The sequence below is a fragment of the Scleropages formosus genome, chromosome 12, assembly GCF_900964775.1.
Source record: "Scleropages formosus chromosome 12, fSclFor1.1, whole genome shotgun sequence".
NCBI classification, from domain to species: domain Eukaryota; kingdom Metazoa; phylum Chordata; class Actinopteri; order Osteoglossiformes; family Osteoglossidae; genus Scleropages; species Scleropages formosus.
In genome coordinates, this window is record NC_041817.1 from 14,397,504 (window position 1) to 14,417,736 (window position 20,233).

At 47.4% G+C, this 20,233-nt stretch overlaps 1 protein-coding gene across 2 annotated transcripts; it reads left to right on the forward strand.

Annotated features, from left to right (window-relative positions):
- Positions 1-490: 490 nt before the first annotated feature.
- Positions 491-19,551, forward strand: adamts5 (ADAM metallopeptidase with thrombospondin type 1 motif, 5 (aggrecanase-2)). Of its 2 annotated transcripts, none has more exons than XM_018758586.2 (8): positions 491-1,853; positions 10,909-11,041; positions 14,046-14,213; positions 15,051-15,334; positions 16,742-16,925; positions 17,093-17,268; positions 17,922-18,097; positions 18,641-19,551. In XM_018758586.2, the coding sequence occupies exons 1-8, from the start codon at positions 705-707 to the stop codon at positions 19,185-19,187; spliced, it is 2,817 nt and encodes a 938-aa protein (XP_018614102.2). In that variant the 5' UTR covers positions 491-704; the 3' UTR covers positions 19,188-19,551. The 2 variants fall into 2 exon arrangements, with proteins under 2 accessions (XP_018614102.2, XP_029112509.1); XM_029256676.1 differs by having other exon boundaries at positions 17,922-18,071; positions 18,641-18,756.
- Positions 19,552-20,233: the final 682 nt, after the last annotated feature.

The window sequence follows — 20,233 nt, forward strand, 5'->3', positions numbered from 1 at the left end:
TCAAAAAGCCACTTTATCAGTAACAGGTATAACTACATCACTAACTATAGTCAGATTTGTGACCCAAACATCTGTGTTCTTATTTCCCGGACGGAAGACACTGTAAGAGCAGTTGCCTGTTAAAAGGAATATGTTTTTCTCTCTCACTGCACCCTCCTTCTCTAGCTCTCTCTCTCTCTCTCTCTCTCTCTCTCTCTCTCTCGGTCTCTCTCGCTCTATCCCTCCCTCCATCTCTCCGTCTCCCCCAGCCTTTCACCAGACTGTGAAAATAAGCGAAGTATAACAGTGGCACTCCTCGCTATGAACGAATCGCACACGTTCCTTGTCGCCGCGTTACCCTCCTGCCCGTTCCGCGCGCGGGGCCGCACTTGACTTTGCTTTGATTCGCGCGCACAGGGAGAGGGAGAACCGGGGGGAAAAGTGCGCGGGGGCAGGACTCTCTCTCTCTCTCTCTCTCTCTCTCTCTCTCTCTCTCGCTCTCGCTCTCTCTCTCTCTTTCTCCTCTCTCTCTCCCTCTCCCTGTCTTTAAGTAGGAACTTTCTGTTTTCTTCTCAAAGTTCAACCAAGTCCTCTGAAATTGTTTGACTCGCTGCCGTAGCTCTGACCAATGCCTTTGTTCGTTCGCCTTTTTCTTCTTTTCAGGGGCATTCTGAGTATCAAAAGGCAATGCGTCTGCAAGCGAAGCCCACTTCTCTTCCTCTGAGATGTTTTTTCTGAGTTTCTGCACTTTTTCTTCACGTTGCGTTAAGTCAGAGTGCAAGAAAGTAGACAGCCATCGCCAGCACTTCTGCGTGAACTCTGTCTGTGTTCCTGACAACATCATCATCATGCTGCTCGTCCCGCTGCTCTTCTTGCTCTCGCTGTGCGCCGGGGATGATGCGCTTCTGGACTTCGCACCCGCCGCCTCCGGCGCTCTGAGTCTTGTTCCACCTGTGAGCGACGCGCTTCCCGCACCTGTGCGCCGCAGGAACGGGCTCGTGCGCGCGGTCGACCGGATTTACCACGGTGATGGCAAAGTGGGCTACCTCCTGTATTTGGACGGCAGGAAATTTCAGCTGGACATGGAGAGGGACGAGGCTGCGCTACTACGGCTATCCCGTCACTCGAGCTCCGAGTACGCGGCGCTGCTGCGGGGGGCGCGGACCACGCACGGGCACTGCGTTTACCGCGGCACCGTGGACTCCGATCCCGCGTCTCTGGCGCTTTTCGACGTTTGCGGCGGTGCGCTCGAGGGCTTCTTCGCTGTGGTGGGCGCGCGCTACGCCGTCAGACCGCTCGTGAGAGCGCGAGGACGCGAGAGCGAGCTCCACGCGGCGGGCGATGCGGCGCTGGACAGCGCTCTGCTCTATTACACGCGCGACAGATTCAGTTTCGAGGAGGTGCCGGAGAGCGGAGGCTGCGGTACGCGGGACCCGCAACGCAGCAGAGCCAGAGGTGACGCAAAAGCTGCATTTGCAAGCAGTACGCACGATGACAGGTGGTGGTGGTTCTCCAGCATGCTGTCGCGCGCCTCGGGTAAGAGGCGCAGGAGGTCGGTCTCCCGCGCCAGGCACGTGGAGTTGTTGTTGGTGGCGGACGAGTCCATGTCGAAGAAGTACGGCAAGGATCTGCACCACTACCTTATGACTCTGGCCACAATCGCGTCCAGGTTGTATGGTCACGCCAGCATCGAGAACCCCGTGCACCTGTCAGTGGTCAAAGTGGTGGTGGTGACGGACAAGGAGAAAGGACTGGAGATCTCCAAGAACGCGGCGGCAACACTCAAAAGTTTCTGCAAGTGGCAGAATCAGCAGAATCCACTGGATGATGACCATCAGGAGCACCACGATGCAGCCATCCTCTTCACCAGGCAGGTAAACTGCCAACTTTGTCAGCATGCTTTGAAGACGAAACATCCATCCATACGTCCAGGCATCAGCTGTCCATCCACAATCTGTCCATCCACTCAATCCGTCTTTAATTCAGCCTTTCATTTCATCCGTTTCTAATCCATCCATCATGTGTCATCCAACTCTCCATTCATTTATAACCCAACCATCCATTCTATCCAGCTATTATCCATCCATCTCTTCATCTATAATCCATCCATTCCATGTATCATATAGTCATCAGTGATTCCATCCATGCAAATTGAATTCTAATGGTAATCCTACATATTTTACTGATTGTTAAAATTCTTGTGAGCTTCACTACTACACCATGGACAGTGCCGTTTACTAGTGTTGAATTTGATGTGAATAATGTTAACACCAAGGTTGAGTTCTTTGAATCATTTCACTATGTTTTTAAGATTCCACTGTCCACAGTCCGTCAAAATGTATGATAGCAGTATCCCTTCAAGTCACTGGCATAGTTGCCAGTGCCTGTTTTTTATGTCTGTTTTTGTTTTTTTTTTTTCTTTATATGGAAGGTCTGAGCCTTTGATTTGCTCCTTCCTTGCTTTCAAATGTATTACCCATGACATAAACCGCAGCACTGGATGCTGTAGGCTCAGGCTGTCATGTAAATGACCAGTTCCCAGCCTCCCATACTGAACCACTCAGGAGCCCATTCCGACTCACATTTGTTTGGGGATTGGCTGTGTCTTTGGAGCGGTTCCCTCCCAGTTCCCTGGAGCTGTGCTGGTTTCAAGGCAATGCGATCTCTTGCACTGTGCGTGCCCATTCTTCCCAGGGTTACAGGATGTGTTTGACATCAGCTGCTGGCTCCACGGTGGTATTTCACCCTGAAACCACAGAGCATATTTTCCTTCCTTTCAGTAACTACCTATGAGGTCTTTCAGCTCTACCATAAGTATGTCCTTAGCTGTCAAGGAAAAGTAACCGACATTCTGAAACATTGGAGCAATATTGAACTTGCTCATTACAACTCCTGTCCATTAACCCACAAGGGCATACAAATTTATGGGGGTTTCCCTCTTGCTTGAGAATATAGACATTGCTCTGGCGTGGGGTGGATAGATGTATAATCGATCATATTGCTTTACTTGTCTGCCACACTTCTGTGTCCTGTAGGTTAGCATTTGTAGGGAGCAGAATGACAGAGAGACCTGTCTGCCAGCTGACCTCAGGCTGTGTTTGCATGTTTTTGATCCAGCACTTTGGCACCTGCTGAACAACTGCTCCTGGATCATAGTGCAGAGCCCTGCAGCCTAGAACCATGCACTGCTGTTGTTTATTTAACTAGGAGCCACTCGGCACTCTTATTCACAGAGTACTTTATGACATGTTGAGTCAGAATAAACATGGGAAATCACATGTTGGAGGTGTAAACTACCCGGGATTTAGAACCTCCAAGCCTGCAGTGGGCATTTCTCATTCTCACATAACAGTCACTGCTCCACGTAAGCCCAGGCTACTGCTCTTTTGCCGAATTCTCAATACCACCTTTACTGTGACTGTAAAGAGGCCTGACCCAGGGCATTAGATTTGTCCATGCTGTGGACAGTTCTGCAGTCAGACATCAGATAGGGTCCCCACACCAAGTACATAGACACCCATGCAGCCACAGTTCACGGTACAACAGAGGCTCCTTTTCACAGAGCTGCACCATTGCGCAAGAGTCCTTGCATGCTGGGTTCTTTTGTGTGTGATCATCAGATGTTATGTCACTGGGTGAGGTGATGCATGGCTGCTCCCAGCATTGCTGATTTAGTTGTGGGGACAATGCTTTGATTGTGACACAAAGAGCTGCCTGTAGTGAGGTATACAGACAAGTAGGAATACAGTAAAGCACAGTCGATCCTCCTGCCAGCATCTCAGCAGGGTGCAGCGAAGAACAGCCGACGAGCATGCATGCTTCGTAGTCTAAACCTTAATCTCTTTCAGTTAACTTATTAAATCTTCATACCAGATGCTCATATGCACTCATAAGACTATGATCTCTAGATTCATACATCTTAGCAGGGCCAGCAACAGGGTACAGTATTGGTCAGGTAGAATTAGAGATGTAGTCAGTCCCTGCCTGCGTGTTTACAAACAGTGGGAGCATGCGGCATCACTCGGAGCGGTGCGCAAAGAGCCGCCCACCACCGATTGAACGGTGTTGTGGTTTCCCCAACACTGAAGCCGTTTCTATGACAGCGATTTCGTCACAGCTTTTCCCTCTGCCAAAGCCACGTGCGAGTTGTGTGCGCGTGCGTCTCTATGTAAGCCCGTAATGCCATTGGTTTGGCCGCACCCAGGGGTGGGAGGAGCCACCTCTCCTGTGCTCCTCTCCTTAGCGATGCTTGTTTTCAGTAGAACATGGCTATTTCACACACTCTGATCTTTTATCTGAGATAAGCTGACAGAATGCTGAATCCATATGGGCTTTTGCTGGGATATTCTCCTGGCATGTACATCATTAAGCACATTATACTCTGTACGCATGTAGGGTGGTGACATGGTGGGTGAGCTTTGTGCCGTGTGCTTCAATGGGCTTGTTCCTGCTTGGGGAGTCTCTGAATAGGCCAGGTGTTTTATGGGAACTCCCCCATAGTCCGATATTAAATAGGCAAAGAATAAGTCGAGTCAATGCTGGAAAATTCTGTCGAGACTCCATGGGTACAACAGGGGGGATGGAAACATATCCCTCTCAATTTTCAGGCAAGCTTCAATCTGGCCTCTCTAATATTTGTGAACAACTCCATTAAGTATTGTTTACATATATTTAGCTGATCCTTTTGTCTAAAGCAGTTTAAAACAATCTACCCATTTATACAGCGGGGTCATTTTTACTACTCCAATTCATTGTAAGTGCTTTGCTCAGGTGTACTACAGCATTAGGTGGGATCCAAACCTGGGTCCTTCAAGCAGCTCTAATCACATTACTACCTGTTACTCACGTTTTGTGGTCCCCCTGTACCGTAGAAGTTGGTACATCCCTGCAAGACGCAAATCCTGCAAACAAGTGAAACGGGGCGGTGCACAGAGCGTACAGTACACTCATAGCTCAAGATACACCCATTCGGGTACTGAGAATTTGGCTTTACGTAGAGTTTCATTAGATACCCCCACTTTGACTTATTCTGCATTTCTTCACATTTACGAGGACCGAACTTGGATTTTGCAACATTCCCAACAGCTCAGCAGTGCAGGACATTTACATTTATTTGTTTAGCAGACGGGGGTGCGGTAGTGCAGTGGGTTGGACCACAGTCTTGCTCTCCGGTGGGTCTGGGGTTCGAGTCCCGCTTGGGGTGCCTTGCGACGGACTGGCGTCCCGTCCTGGGTGTGTCCCCTCCCTCTCCGGCCTTACGCCCTGTGTTACCGGGTAGGCTCCGGTTCCCTGTGACCCTGTATGGAACAAGTGGTTCTGAAAATGTGTGTGTGTGTGTGTGTGTGTGTGTGTGTGTGTGTGTGTGTGTATTTACCAGACATGTATTCCAAAACATCTTACAATGATTAAATAGTATATAGATGACAACCTTATCCAAGGTGACTTACAATGTAGATACACTGCATTAAACTCCCTACAATCTTTCAGACATCCACACAGCAGAGCAATATAACCCACACACACCCACAAACGCTGTATGGGCCATTTAGAGTCATCCTGTTATGTTATGTTACCTCTTAATGTAACTATGTGCATTTTAATTGTATTTAATGGTATTTTAGCGCAAACAGGTGTCAATTTTGGGGCTCAGGAATACACGCTTTTAGCAGTGAATCGAATGGTAATTACACCACCAGTTTGTGAGAATTCACCTTACGAGGGGTGCTTAAACAACAAGTTACCTTCCTCAGGTAGGGGAAGGCTATATGTTTTTTTCCCTGTATGCACGGGTGCACGCGTTTGTTTATTACGTGTCACACAGCACTGGGCTATGGAAAAGCGTGCTGTGAGAGAGAAACAAAGCAGCTCGTTACTGCCCGGGCACGAGGATGAATTCGGGGGATTTTTCACGCACACGTTAACTCACCCACATACACACCGTAGACACAGACAGCTGGTTGTTGCCCTCCAGACGACTGAAGCTTCACCAACCGTGCCACATAGCTGTAAAATTTGCGGACACACAGTAACACATGCGCACGCAGACACAGAAACACATGCACGCACGCTGACCGTGTGGACCTCTACCTTTCTGTCTGTCACCCGAAACGTGTCACACATTCATAACCAAATAGAGCGACTCGCACATACGTACAAAAGCACATTCGCCACACACAAATACGCCCGCACACTAGCTCTGTGGGCTTTTTAAACTGTATCCAGCTATGAAGAAGACCACAACCTACTCCTCATACATTTCACTCTGGCTTTTACTTCTTCTGATGTTTTACCTGCGTCGTTGCCTCATTCCTTGACAGCTTGTCTTCCGCCAAATATTTAACGCACCTTTTTTTACCAGCGGACGCTCGCCATGTGGATGCTTCCTCTCACAGAGGAAGTAAGTCAGTTCCGACGCTTCCGCAGTCGTGGTAAGAGCGATAGACCCATATGAGCAGTGCCGACAATTTTACACTTTACGTTTTCACTCATAGACTCAGTGTGAAACCCAGACTGAGAGTTCACCTCTGCATTGCTGTGCTACCCACGTGGACGTGACGTCAGCACTAGACCAACGTCGACGGCGCTGGATCCGTGATCCACGGTCGCGCTGCCGAATAACTTGTTTCGCCCGTAGTGTTGTAAACGCGTAGCAGACTGTGTAGAGGGACCCTTCATGGGAAGCACAGGCCATTCTGTAACCAGGTGCAGATGTAACCCCCAGGGTCCACAGACAACTTGGCCTCGCTGCATCTGGGTCACAGAACTATGCCTGCCCCACCCAAGTGGAGCTAACATGTGTTATCAGTGAAACTGTGTGCCCTGTGTGTCTTGGACAGAGAAGGAAGACAGTGTGCCTCTGGGTCAGAGTGTGTGTGTGTGTGTGTGTGTGTGTGTGTGTGTTTGTCTGTGTGCACGTGTGTTTTTGTTTTGCTGGGCCTTGAGGGAATATTTTTGAAGAAACTGTCCCCATAAGGACAGTAAACCCCAAAAAATTATATTATGAACACATCCCCACTAAACAAAATTCATTTTTTTTTTAAGTTCGGTTTGCTTTTAAAAAGGAAAAACTAAAAGTGCAAAAATTTTTCTCTTTATCAGTTCTTTGGTTTTTGAAGTACCCTGGGGCGGAGTTTGGGAAAATTTACTGAAATAAAGAGGAAGTCAATGTGAAATCCCCAGAATAGGAAACCAAATATTTGTGAGTGTGTGTTACTGTGAATAGTAAACAAGGGGATTTACTAGCAGCGGTTTTTCTCTTTCTCCCAGGTGTCTGCGAAAACACTACACTTGGAATGAACAGACACAGAAATAAGTCCTGGGCTTGTTTTTCAAAGTCTCATGTGTTGTATCTGTCCTTGTGAAATGTAAGAGTCTAAAGAAAGACTGATGGTGATGCTGTGCACTTTCTCACTGGATGCTAGTTTTGGTCCAGAAATCTTATGTGCTGTTTATGGCTTGATGTCAGAATTTTGTCATGATTGACCTCTTTTGATAAGTATAATAAGTGGTATGTCAGCACTATTCAGTCTTACAACTGTTGTTCCCAGGACCCAGAGGGAGCAGTCACATCATAAGCGACATGCCTCATTTCTTAGGGCAGTCTGGAACAGTCTTGTGAGGGTTTCCACACTCTCCTCCGCTGGTCTGTGGTTTCAAAAGCAGCATTAATGTATCAGTCTTGCTGGAAACCTTCTTCTGCCTGTACTCCATCATCACCGACTCTGTGTTCATCTGTCTATCATGGACAACTGTCTATTGTTACATCTGTTTAGCCACTGGACCGCAAGCTGGACTTAGACTTCCTGTGCCTCTCCACTTCTCTTGTCCTTTACTATTATGCTTGTCAGTATGGGTGGAAGGAGCATCTCTGCAGAAGACAGTGCCTTTGTATTTTATAATATATGGCTGCTTAGCAGGCACTACCATCTCAAGTAACCTATTTTGCTTACCTTCCTGTTGGGTCCCTTTCTGGGTATTCAATTTACAACTTTTTGTCACAAATCTAGTTGTGCAATTACTTTGCTACTGGCTGCCTCTCCTGTTCAAGATCTACTACATTTACATTACATTTATTCACTTTGCAGATGCTTTTGTCCAAAGCAACTTACAACAGATACTATGTAGTGTTACTAGCCCACACACCTTATTCACCAAGGTGACTTACACTGCTAGATACACTACTTAAACTGGGTCACTCATCCATACACCAGTGGAACACACTCTCTGTGTCACTCACACACTATGGGGGAACCTGAACAGCATGTCTTTGGACTGTGGGTGGAAACCAGAGCACCCGGAGGAAACCCACGCAGACACAGGGAGAACATGCAAGCTCCACACAGACTGAGCAGGGATCGAATCCATGTTCTCTCGCACCACCCAGTCTACTATATATAATCTACTATATATACAGTTTGTCTATCTCTGTCTAGAGCGAAGGTTTATTTAGTTATAGTACTAAATATAATGTATTAGTAACATACTAGTAGTATAGTATACTACTAGCAAGAAGTAAATAGATTTGGTAATGTTTTTCTCCGAAGCACCTTACAGTGTTAAGCCACTTAGAATTAATTACCCATCTGTACATCTGGGTAATTTTACTGGAGCAATTCAGGGTAAGTACCTTGCTCAAGGGTACTACATCTGAAGGTAGGAATCAAAACAGCAACCTTTGAGTATAACGGCAGCAATTCTAACCACTTCGGTAACAGCTATTTCGACGTGTTAAAATAAATGCTATGAGAAGGTATGAGACAAAGACACAAATCTCACATTTCTAGTTTTTACGGGAGAGATCACAGATTATTTCCCTTTTCAGTCAATATACTTCAGTTGTAGCATAAAATCCACAGCTCATCTAAGAAGTATGTTTCACCACCGTCTGCCAGCTGACTGTGGCTCCACTGAAATGGAAACCAGCTTTGATGCAGGTCCAGGATGCTACACCTGATCTCAGGCCCACCTCCTTTATTCCACTTTACTGGACATGTAGCGTGGCTTCCGACAAGCCGGCGTGAAGCCGAGGCAGGCACTTTCCACAACCGCAATGCCGAGCCGCCGTGCTTGGAAGAGAAGCCCTGCAAGAGGGGCTTCCTGTTAAGTCCCGTATCTATTAAATTCCCCTTTAAACCATCGAGGTGACCTTGTAGTCTTTTCTGCGGTTCTCCCATTTGAAGCATTGCTCTGTTATTCAGTGTCACGCTGTTGCACGACAACGGCGGTCAGTACAGGCCACGCTTTTAAAGTTTGAAAAGAAAACGCTTGTTCTCGGTTGTCCCAAACCAAACACAAAGGTGCAGAGGCACAGACGGAAGTGTCATCTGTCACACTGTGCAAATATTTAGAAAATGACGGGTACAGCAAATTACCTTTTATGTTTGAGTGTACGCGTGTGTAAAAGAGCGCTAAAAAGGGTGTTTATGTGTGTGCATGAACGACTGCGTTTCTGAAAGAGATGGGAACTGATGTAGGGAATCGACATAGGGACAGACAGAAATATTTCAACGTGCTCTCACCCTGTCCTTATCTGCCCTTGAACACAGACGGCTGCTGACTGATTGATTTCTCTGTGTTCCCCCCTACCCCGGGGCCCTTCCACATCATACTAGCCAGATATGTGTGAAAGTCTGTCCAATACACAGGCAGCAGTAGTTAGAGGAAGGATTAACACAGGGAGACGGTTAAGTACGGCAGAGAGGAGGCAAAAGCACGCAGTAACATTCCACGTAGTGGGTCTGAAGAAGGGAAATATTCTGCATGGAGGAAAAGGAGAAATAATAAGCAAATACTGAAGTTTATTTCTCCGACAGATGGAGAGCCATAGATGCAGACGTGTGATTCTCGAAGTACAGACAGGTTGTTTGATCTCACTGTTTAAACCAAGATACGTTACATTCGGAGCTGCATATAGAATTGGTGGAGTACAGCATTTTAGAACAGGTAACATTAACAGTAGCGTGTAAGTAGCAACATATAGAACTGATAGGAAACGCAAAGGTATTTGTGACAAATGTTGTCATCTAAATTTATGGAGTAGATAAATCTGGAGAGGGGGGTGCGGTGGTGCAGCGGGTTGGACCAGGTCCTGCTCTCCGGTGGGTCTGGGATTTGAGTCCTGCTTGGGGTGCCTTGCGATGGAGTGGCGTCCCGTCCTGGGTGTGTCCCCTCCCCCTCCAGCCTTGCACCCTGTGTTGCCAGGTTAGGCTGCGGCTCCCCGCGACCCCGTATGAGACAAGCGGTTCAAAAAATGTGTGTGTGTGTGTGTGTGCGTGTGTGTTTCTCATTAAATACCATTTCATGGTAAAACTAAGGGATGCATGGGGTTTGCATACTTTCAAGCAGCACTGTATATAATTGGGGGTGCGGTGGCGCAGCAGGTTTGACCAGGTCCTGCTCTCTGGTGGGTCTGGGGTTCGAGTCCTGCTTGGGGTACCTTGTGATGGACTGGCCTCCCATCCTGGGAGTGTCCCCCCCCCTTCCAACCCTATGCCCTGTGTTCTCAGGTTTGGCTCCAGCTTGCCATGATCCCACTTGGGACAAGTGGTTTCAGTTGTGTGTGTGTGTGTAAAAATCTGGAGAGAAGTGAGTTTAAAAGAAATGTGTTTGGAGGCCTTTCTTGAACGTTGCGAGGAATCCAGCAGTTACGAGTGAGTACCATAATTTCCCGTAACTGAATGTGCACTCCGTAATCCAGAAGTTCGGATCTGTGTGTAGGAGTGTCTCACCTGCCTTTTCGTGCTGAAGAGTACAAACATGATAGACATGGAGCTAGAGGGCTGTGTGTGCAAGAAGTGTGCATGGATTACTGTGCTTCATCTGTGATCTGTGGTACAATACAGGATCTTACATGTAACAGTGTCTGCAACAGGATCCATAAAAGCACTGTGGTGCAGTACTGTATGACATGTGTCACTGTGCCCCCTGCAGGACCTGTGCGGGCATCACTCCTGTGACACGCTGGGCATGGCAGACGTGGGCACCATCTGCTCTCCGGAGAGGAGTTGCGCCGTGATCGAGGACGATGGCCTGCATGCCGCATTCACCGTGGCCCATGAGATCGGTATGCATGTCTGCAGCTGTCCTGTTCATCTGTCATTTTATGCCCGTCCTTCTTCGATAAAGAGGCCACTAATGCACAGCCGGACTAAATCAAAACTTTCACACTTATAGTAGGGGCTTGTTTTTACAAGTTTCCATAGTATTATTGAGCTAGTATTTAGCTCTTGCCTTGGCCTAGGGCAAGGGGGGTGTTTTGGCGCAGCGGGTTTGGCCGGGTCCTGCTTTCCGGCGGGTCTGAGGTTCGAGTCCTGCTTGGGATGCCTTGTGATGGACTGGTGTCCTGTCCTGGGTGTGTCCCTTGCGCCCTGTGTTGCCAGGTTAGGCTCTGGTTTGCCGTGACCCCACTTGGGACAAGTGGTTTCAGTGTGTGTGTGTGTGTGTGTGTGTGTGTGTGTGTGTGTGTGTGTGTACTTTGCCCAAGATGAACTACAATGGTACAGTATGGTAAACTGCTTACACTATACAACAGCGCAATTTAAGAGAGAATAGGGGTGATTCATTTTCACCTGAAATACATTTTTGGCCTGTGGGACGAGATCAGCAGCAAAGTCCACACAAGCAGAGACAGATTCGAACCCACAGCCTGGGAGCTGTGGGGCACCAGCCCTACCTGCTCTTTCACTGTGGCGTGGTGGTTGCATCCTCTATTGGGTAATAAATATATTAATAAATACATTAATTTGTTCCTCTCTCTGCACATTTGCTGAAGCCATATAGCTTGAGGACCTTGCACACATACCTAAAGCTGAAGCCTCGATCATCACTTATCCAGTTCCACCGCAAGCCACCACCATGTAGCATCCCTCTTCCAGAGGCAAAAAACAGGATCTCGCTTCATCTTGTCTGTGTGTGTGTGTGTGTGTGTGTGTGTGTGTGTTGTCCCTCACCCAGGGTGAACTGCAGCCTGCTATAGCTTCTTATGTTCCACCCGTAATTCCAGATTTATTTCTTCCTGTTTTTATCTACAGCCATATGGGTGCTGTATCTTTTTTCATTCTATCAAGACCAAACGTAGCATACTCGCACGCACTCTGTCACAATAATCCACTCACACACTTTCACACACCCACTCTCAGACAAGTACACACAGAGACTTTTGTTCCAGAGGATATGCTCTACGTTCATAATGATAAACCTTGTTGGAATCCTTAATTACACTCTATTTAGAGCCCAGAGGGGTGTGTTTGGCTTAGCAGGGAGGGGTGGTGAAATATTCCAGCAGGCAGCCGTCCACAGAGCTCTTTGAGACTGCTCAACTCCAAGGGGAGTCTGACCTCTCCTTCTTCGCTCCTTCCTCTCCCAAGCCCCCTCTTTCCTGTTCTCGTGTCACCGGTCGGGGCCATCAACACCTCCTTCCGTTGCACTTTCTCTCCTGGCATCACTACGGACGACAATACGGTACATAAATGAAGAAAAAGAGGTTCCGTTTCTTAAACCCAAGGAGGATTAGTGCCTTTAGTCGTACTATGAAAAACATCCACAGTTTAGTAAGCATGTAGGCATCAGCCTAGGGTGAGGGTGCCTGCTGAATAAATCAATGAATAAATAATGTAATAGTCCTAGTCCTAACTCCAGTCTGTTGCAGGCCGTGCTTTTAACTACAAAGAGCATATAAAGCAAGTAAAAGGTGTGCATCTTTAACAAATGAACATCACATTAGTTCAAAAGATGTCTTAAAAAAAATTTATAACACAATTGTACAAAATATACGCTCCATTTTATTCTGTTATGTGTCGCTTTGGAGAAAAGCATGTAATGTACATTTTCTTAAACGCCTGTGTAACTGAGGTCTGCGCTTACAAAATACCTGTTTGTTTTTACACCGATACCTGACCGCGTTACAAAAAAATGTCCTAAGGTTTAATGTCTGTTTAAATTAAATTTCTTACTTTTGATGTATCACTGCATGAAATTCTGATATACAGTCTCACATCGAGGACATATAGTATGTAATGAAAAAAAATATTTTTTAGTGTTCATTTTTCAAAATGACAATGACTGTAAGAAAGGAAGAACCTGACCTTATTGTAAGAGATAAACTTTCTTGGAAAGTTTTTGCTCACCCCCATGGAATCTTCCAGTTTTGAGAAATTTGGACACTTTCACTTTTGAACTCTGTTTTCGCATTTTTTTCTTGTCTTATTTGCTGTGGAAGTTATATTCCTAATACACCGAGAAAAGTACATTTGATAAGATGATAGTCTCCTAATCGCAAAACTTAAATGTTATCATGCACCATGGCTGTAGCCCATTGTCTCTATTTTCCTCACTCCCTCTATCTCTCATTTTTGATTTTTTGTTTCCTTCTGTCCATCTTCCACAAATGGTAGACCCGTTCCAACTGTCTCAGTGAAGTTACAGTTAGCCCACAATGGAACAGAGTCAGTACAGTCCAGTGGCATGCATGACATCAGCTCTGGATGAGGTACAGAGCAAAGTGTCTGGGGAATAACACCTCCTCCAAGGAGGGAAACCACAGTCCTCTCGGTAGCTTGTTCTGAAGAGCGTGGACCACGGCTGGCGTCTGCCCATAAACAACTGTAAAGTTAGAGAAAATGACCAGTTAGTTGTTGTCCATAAGGACAGTCCATGAGAAATGTGCATGAACCTTTCCGTCGCTGTCCTTGTGGACATAGTGGTGTGGTGAATGATGAGGATTGAGGGGCTGCCTTATTCCCGACTTTCAGGAAAGTCAACTCTACCAAAGGTAGACCAAAGGTAGCGTACTGGCACGCGCTCTGTCACAATCTAATACACAATCCACTCACACACTTTCACACACCCACTCACTCTCAGACAAGTACACACAGAGACTTTTGTTCCAGAGGATATGCAAAATTTATTTGAACTTATAATGTAATGCATGAAATGCCCTTCCAAGAAATGCGTGCGTCCTGCCTGCAGGAGACCGGGGTTTGGGTCTCAACATGAGCCGATATCCTACCAAGATGCTGCAAAATTTACTTGTGTGTTTACCTGTTTTTTTTTTTTTTTTTTTTTGCTAGGCCACCTCCTGGGCCTGTCCCATGATGACTCCAAGTTCTGTGAAGAGCGCTTTGGCTCCACTGAAGACAAGCGCCTTATGTCATCCGTCCTGACATCTATTGACGCTTCCAAGCCTTGGAGCCGCTGCACCTCAGCCACAATCACCGATTTCTTTGACGATGGACATGGTGAGCGATGTCAAAAGATGAACACTTCTGAAAGAAGAATGCATTAAATAAATTAGTCCTGCATTTTTAGGTATGTTTTTTCGCCAAACCACTTTAAATAAGTACTTGACTGATCACTGGCTGTAATTTCTGCCCAAGCTGTCATTACAATATCTGTAGCTTCGCACGTCAACAGTAAAGTAAAAGTAGATCACAGGTCTGAGGGGTTGCAGGTATGCAGGTACTGAGTTCTTGAGTGAGGTCTCATATTGCTCTTTTTTCAGTTTCCACTGTGAACTTTATCCTCTGCCTTCAACAATTTTATCGCAGGTCAGAGACAAATGATGAGGATATGGAGGAAAATCAGTTAAATCATCCGTGAGAGAGTTCATTTGATCCCACTTGATCCTCGCAGGATCAAATGAGTTCTCTTTGTAGCTTTAGTTGCGCTCCGATGTATGACATCATCAGCGCACCCTGTGAGACAGGAGACAGGGATCATATACCATTTATTTGTCTTACATCTAGTGTCTCAAATGCCACAATGGAACGCAGGGGACATGCAGTATTTAGACATTTTCAAAACATTTTCCACATCCCACAGAGAGCATGCCTCTGCTCTGCCTTACAGGTGATGCAACATTTAAATACTTTCAACATATAAAGAAAACTCCCATCCAAGTGGTGTTTGCTTCAGATTGTCCAGTAGACTGGTATAACTAAAAATGCACATTTAGTGCTTTGTCTCTCTTTCTACACCATATGTGCTGCTCCCTCTCGTTACTCTTTCCATTGCCTGCTTTTCCCATATTCCTGACTCCACCATCCGTGTCCTCTTTTCTGTTCCTCTTGCCGCAGCGGAATGTCTCCTGGACACCCCTCGCCAACCCCTGCTGGGCCCGGAGGAGCTGCCAGGCCAGAGCTACGATGCGGTCCGCCAGTGCCGGCTGGCCTTTGGGCCCGAGTACACGGTGTGCCCCGGGATGGACGTGTGCTCACGACTTTGGTGTGCCATCATCCGCCAGGGTCAGATGGTCTGCCTCACCAAAAAACTACCTGCCGTGGAGGGCACACCCTGTGGCAAAGGTCGTATCTGCCTACATGGCAAGTGCGTGGACAAGGCCCGCAAGAAGTACTACTCGGTAAGAAGAGGATAGGACACTTTGGATCACGCATGCGTGCAGTTTTGCCTGTGTGTATACATGTACTGCTTTATTCGATCCTCTGCGTTTCCAGATAAGTGTGTATTTGTGTGTGTTTATGTGGGTCTTGTGTATGTGAATGTGATTCAGCTCCCGGTGAAAGTCAGAGCAATGTGACAAAGAGAGGTTGCTACAGTGATATTGACTAGCTGTCGGTGGTTCTCCTTTCTGTCTGACTGTTGACCTGTTACATCATACAAAGCGATGGGGAGAGTGATGGGGGGCTAGAGCTCATCTCATTATGGTTATTTTTACTGAGGAGGGTTGCTGTTTGTGAGTCTCTTTTTAGTTTAGCTGCTTAGAAAATGTTTTCATCCGAAGCCGATTTCTAAATTTATTCTCTACTTCAGCCTAATATAAAATTTAAACATCTTTTGCGTTACAGACACAACATGTGATTTACCTGGAATTATGAGGGATAAATACATTTCACCACTCGCCAGCTTATGTCACTGGAGGAGTTTATACAAAACTGAAAAAACTATGAGAGGATGCATATTTGTCAATCTAACACCTTCTCGTTGTAAAATAGGCATACACTGCTTTGTTCCTTGTGTTACAAACATTCGTTACAATTTTCTAGAATATTTTTCTACGGAAATGTAAACATTTCTTGTTTTTTACAAGCATCGTCTTCTCCATTTTCTTTTCCAAAGTTTCTGACTGAAAATGATTTGTGCTTCTGCGTGCAGCCAATAGGTGGCAGCAAAACGCACCCAAAATAGAAACAAAATGTAGTTGAAGTTAGTGGTTGAAGTGATTTTGGAGTTACAAACAAATCCAACTGCACACAGGCTTATGGTCCCAGTTTTGTTTGCAAGTTGAGGGCCCAGAACAATTAAGCTCTTCTCTGTAATTCATGGATTGAGAAGTTATTTTATGTAGCTTTTTTTTAATGCTGTTCCAAATTTAGTTCAGTGAGGCTGGTATTTTAAGTTTGCAGTATTTCAAAACTTTGAATCACTCTGGATTTGCATACAAGACACCTATTTTAAAGCAAGTTGCATAACATACAGCCTTCTGACAACTATATCACACACACACACACACACACACATTTTCAGAACCGCTTGTCCCATACGGGGTCACGGGGAACCGGAGCCTAACCCGGCAACTGAGGGCGTAAGGCCAGAGGGGGAGGGGACACACCCAGGATGGGACGCCAGTCCGCCGCAAGGCACCCCAAGCGGGACTCGAACCCCAGACCCACCGGAGAGCAGGACTGTGGTTCAACCCGCCGCGCCACCGCACTCCCCACAACTATATCAGTTTTAGGGAAAAAACCTTGTTGCTGGGATTTGTCGGATTAAATGCTTTTATGCGTCTCTTCTTTCCTTGCTCTGTCAGACTTCGAACCATGGTAGCTGGAGCTCGTGGGGTCCCTGGGGTGGATGCTCTCGGACGTGTGGCGGAGGGGTGCAGTTCGCTCACCGCCTGTGCAACAATCCTGCGCCACGCAACAATGGTCGCTACTGTACAGGCAAGAGAGCCATCTACAGGTCCTGCAATGTCACACCCTGTCCCCCTACCAGTAAGTACAGTGCGCCTTACCTCACACTTACCGCAGTCCACACAAATACCCACATTCACACTATTCCCACTGTAACAAACTATCAGAGCGCAGCAATAAGCAGACACAACCTGCAACACAAAGGACATCCTATTTCTCAGACTGCATTTCCCTTTGACGTGCCCTAGGTAAAAGTTTCCGTCAGGAACAATGTGAGGCACGAAATGGTAACCAGGTGGATCCTAAGGGTGTGAAGACATTTGTGGAGTGGGTGCCAAAGTACGCTGGAGTGCTGCCTGGTGATGTGTGCAAGCTCACCTGCCGGGCCAAGGGCACGGGATACTATGTGGTGTTCTCCAACAGGGTAAGAGGCAGGCCACTGGCATGAGCTTCTTGACAGGGGCCCAGAGAGGGAGCTACCAGGTGCACTAGGCCCGAAGCTACATGGTGTTCCAGAGAGTGAACTAGGCCCAGAGCTACACGGTGTTCCGGAGAGTGAACTAGGCCCAGAGCTACACGGTGTTCCAGAGAGTGAACTAGGCCCAGAGCTACACGATGTTCCAGAGAGTGAACTAGGCCCAAAGGGTGACCTAAGGGCCATAGTTGCATTGTGTTCCACAGGATGAGTAAAGTGGAAAATTGTTCACTATCCTTAGCCCAAGGAAAAAAATGGATCAGCACATAATGTTCCAGATCAGCTCTTGGCCAGTGTTACATAATGTTCCAAAGGGTCAGCTGTGTTAATGAAAATTACCAAGTGAGCAAAGAGGAATATACAGTAGTACTTAGTGATTGTGATGGTGACCAAGGGTTAAATTCTGCATAGCTTTCCGGTGCTTTCCAAAGGCCAGTGCTTCTTAGCATTCCAGAGGGTAGCCACAGTCAGTGCTAAATAGTCTTCCAGACGGTGTCCATGGGGTAAATGTTACAAATAAGGTGACAATGAAAGATAATTATGGTACAAATTGGTTTCATTGTAGCAAAAACAAGGACGGTTAATTGCTGTCTCTCTGCCAGGTGACCGATGGGACAGAGTGCAGGCCCTTCAGCAACTCGGTGTGCGTAAAGGGAAAGTGTGTGCGCACCGGCTGCGACGGCATCATCGGCTCCAAGCTGCATTTTGACAAGTGCGGGATCTGTGGAGGAGACAGCACAGGCTGCATCAAGGTGGTGGGCAACTTTACCAAGAAAAGGTGAAGTACACCATTTTCACAGCTGACGTCTGAGATCTCTTTGAAGAGTAGAATACCAGTTCCAGTCCATTCATGCTCCTATACATTCCTTTGGAATCACCTGGATTTCACAATTAATTACACATAAAATGTAGTCTTGTAAAATGTGAAATCCATCCTTCTCCAGTTACCAATAGGCTCAACGTGCCCAATAGCAATACTGAGTCGCAAATAAGACATGGTCACCGTATCTACAGGATGACTGGGCATTGTATTGTAAGGACGATCTGTATGTGCTGTTGTTCTGTGGAAAATCCATGGCCTCAGTCATCATCTTTGCATGAGCAAGTATGGCTCCCTGTTCTAGCCAACAAGACTATAAGTAGGGTTACCAATCACTTTTGTCGTGATTGACTCAAGCTGTCAATCTCCACCGCAGGATGGAAAGCTGCATATGAGACAAAGGAACGAGCTCACTTTCTGCCGTCACTGCACCTTCAGTCCGCTGCATGCATAGTTGAGTTTGTCTAATCGTCCTCTCCCATCGTTTTTCTCGCTTTGTAGCAAGGGCTACACAGATGTGGTGAAGATCCCTGAGGGTTCCACCCATATCAAGATCCGCCAGTACAAGGCCAAGGACCAGCCCCGCTATACTGCCTACCTGGCACTGCGCAGGTCCGGTGGGGAATACCTGCTCAATGGAAAGTTTACAATCTCCACTTCAGAGACAATCATCCAGCTCAATGGCACTGTGCTCAACTACAGCGGCTGGAGCCAGAAGGACGACGCGCTGCATAGCATGGGCCCCGGGCCCCTGCAGGAGAGCCTTGTCGTGCAGATCCTCGCCACCGACGCCAAGCGGCCCCTCGACATTCGCTACAGCTTCTTCATGCCCCGCAAGGCCGCCCCTCCCCCCACAGATCCCCCGCCCCCGGCCCCTCCCTCCCCGCAGTGGGTCACGGGGCCGTGGCTGACGTGCTCCAGGACGTGCGACGGTGGTTGGCAGACACGCACCGTGCAGTGCAAGGACACGCAGGGAAAGCTGGTGAAAAGCTGCCCGCCAAACACACGGCCTTCTGCCTTCAAACACTGCCTCATCAAGAAGTGCTGAGGGCCTCAGCAATCAATCACAGACCCTCGCGGATGTGTGGTGCCCTGGAACGGACACACAGACACGTGCAGACCTTCAGCCTGTTTAGCTTTTGTCTGCTTTCATTTTGAGTATGACTATTGTTTATTATTACGATTTACCATTAATCAACGTTGTGTGCATTATTATTAGATTTTTCTTGTACTTGCGTCACTGCCTCATGTGTCTGTACACCTGACAAGGGCTCTGAAAGGGGAGCGCGCCCTCCCCCGCCTCACTATCTCCCGTTCTCCTTTGACCACAAGAAGCTAATGGACCAAAAGACAAGGCTGGGGGCAAAGTTCTGAACCGATAGGACAAAACTGGACAAGAGCTCTGCTGCTGCTGCTGCAAAAAAAAAAAAAGAAGATTGGGTTTCCTGTAACTTTGGGACGGTATTGGACTTTCTGCAACATTTTCTCAAGACGTCTTCGCTGCACCAGCGGGAAGGTTCTGCACTGATAGGATAAGACTAGGGGTTGTGCACCAAAGTGGACTCCGCGCTCCTGGCCGGTGGAATATGGGTAATGATGGAGGCCATAGGTTAAATCCTCTTCCTCGATCCAAAGTGGGTTAGAAGCTCTGTCTCAGACAGAGGGGGAGGTGGGACACGCGGGGGAAGGATGTGTCGCGCCGGGTGCCTCGGGATTCCAGTACCTGCCGGAGGCTTTGAGCGTTAACGTTTTCTGTTACGTCTGTCTTACCGGCGCGTTGTGTGAAACTGAGAAAACTGAGACACGCCGAGCCGTGTGCACATCGCCATACGCGAGCGTGTTTCACAGCGTGCGCATGTGACTGTGCGTGTGGGACCTTGCTGCGTTATAGCGTCGAACCCGTCCGTCACACCATCCTCTTCGTAGCAGGAGGCGTTAAGACCGCATGCGTTCTCCCGTCCTAATGCCTCACGGCCAAGACGATGCTTCAGCAACCGCTCCCGGTCTTTCGCGTTCGTCCTCGTCTTTGAATTGTCAGGAATGTGTTTCTTGAAAACGTTTACGCCCTGTGTACTCGCAAAACACACCGAGTGC

Bases quoted from the DNA above. Each gene is read 5' to 3' on its own strand.
- adamts5 (XM_018758586.2), top strand. From the start codon at position 705: ATGTTTTTTCTGAGTTTCTGCACTTTTTCTTCACGTTGCGTTAAGTCA. The intron at 11,042-14,045 runs GTATGCATGTCT...TTTTTTTGCTAG, and splicing joins CACCGTGGCCCATGAGATCG to GCCACCTCCTGGGCCTGTCC. The intron at 15,335-16,741 runs GTAAGAAGAGGA...TTGCTCTGTCAG, and splicing joins CCCGCAAGAAGTACTACTCG to ACTTCGAACCATGGTAGCTG.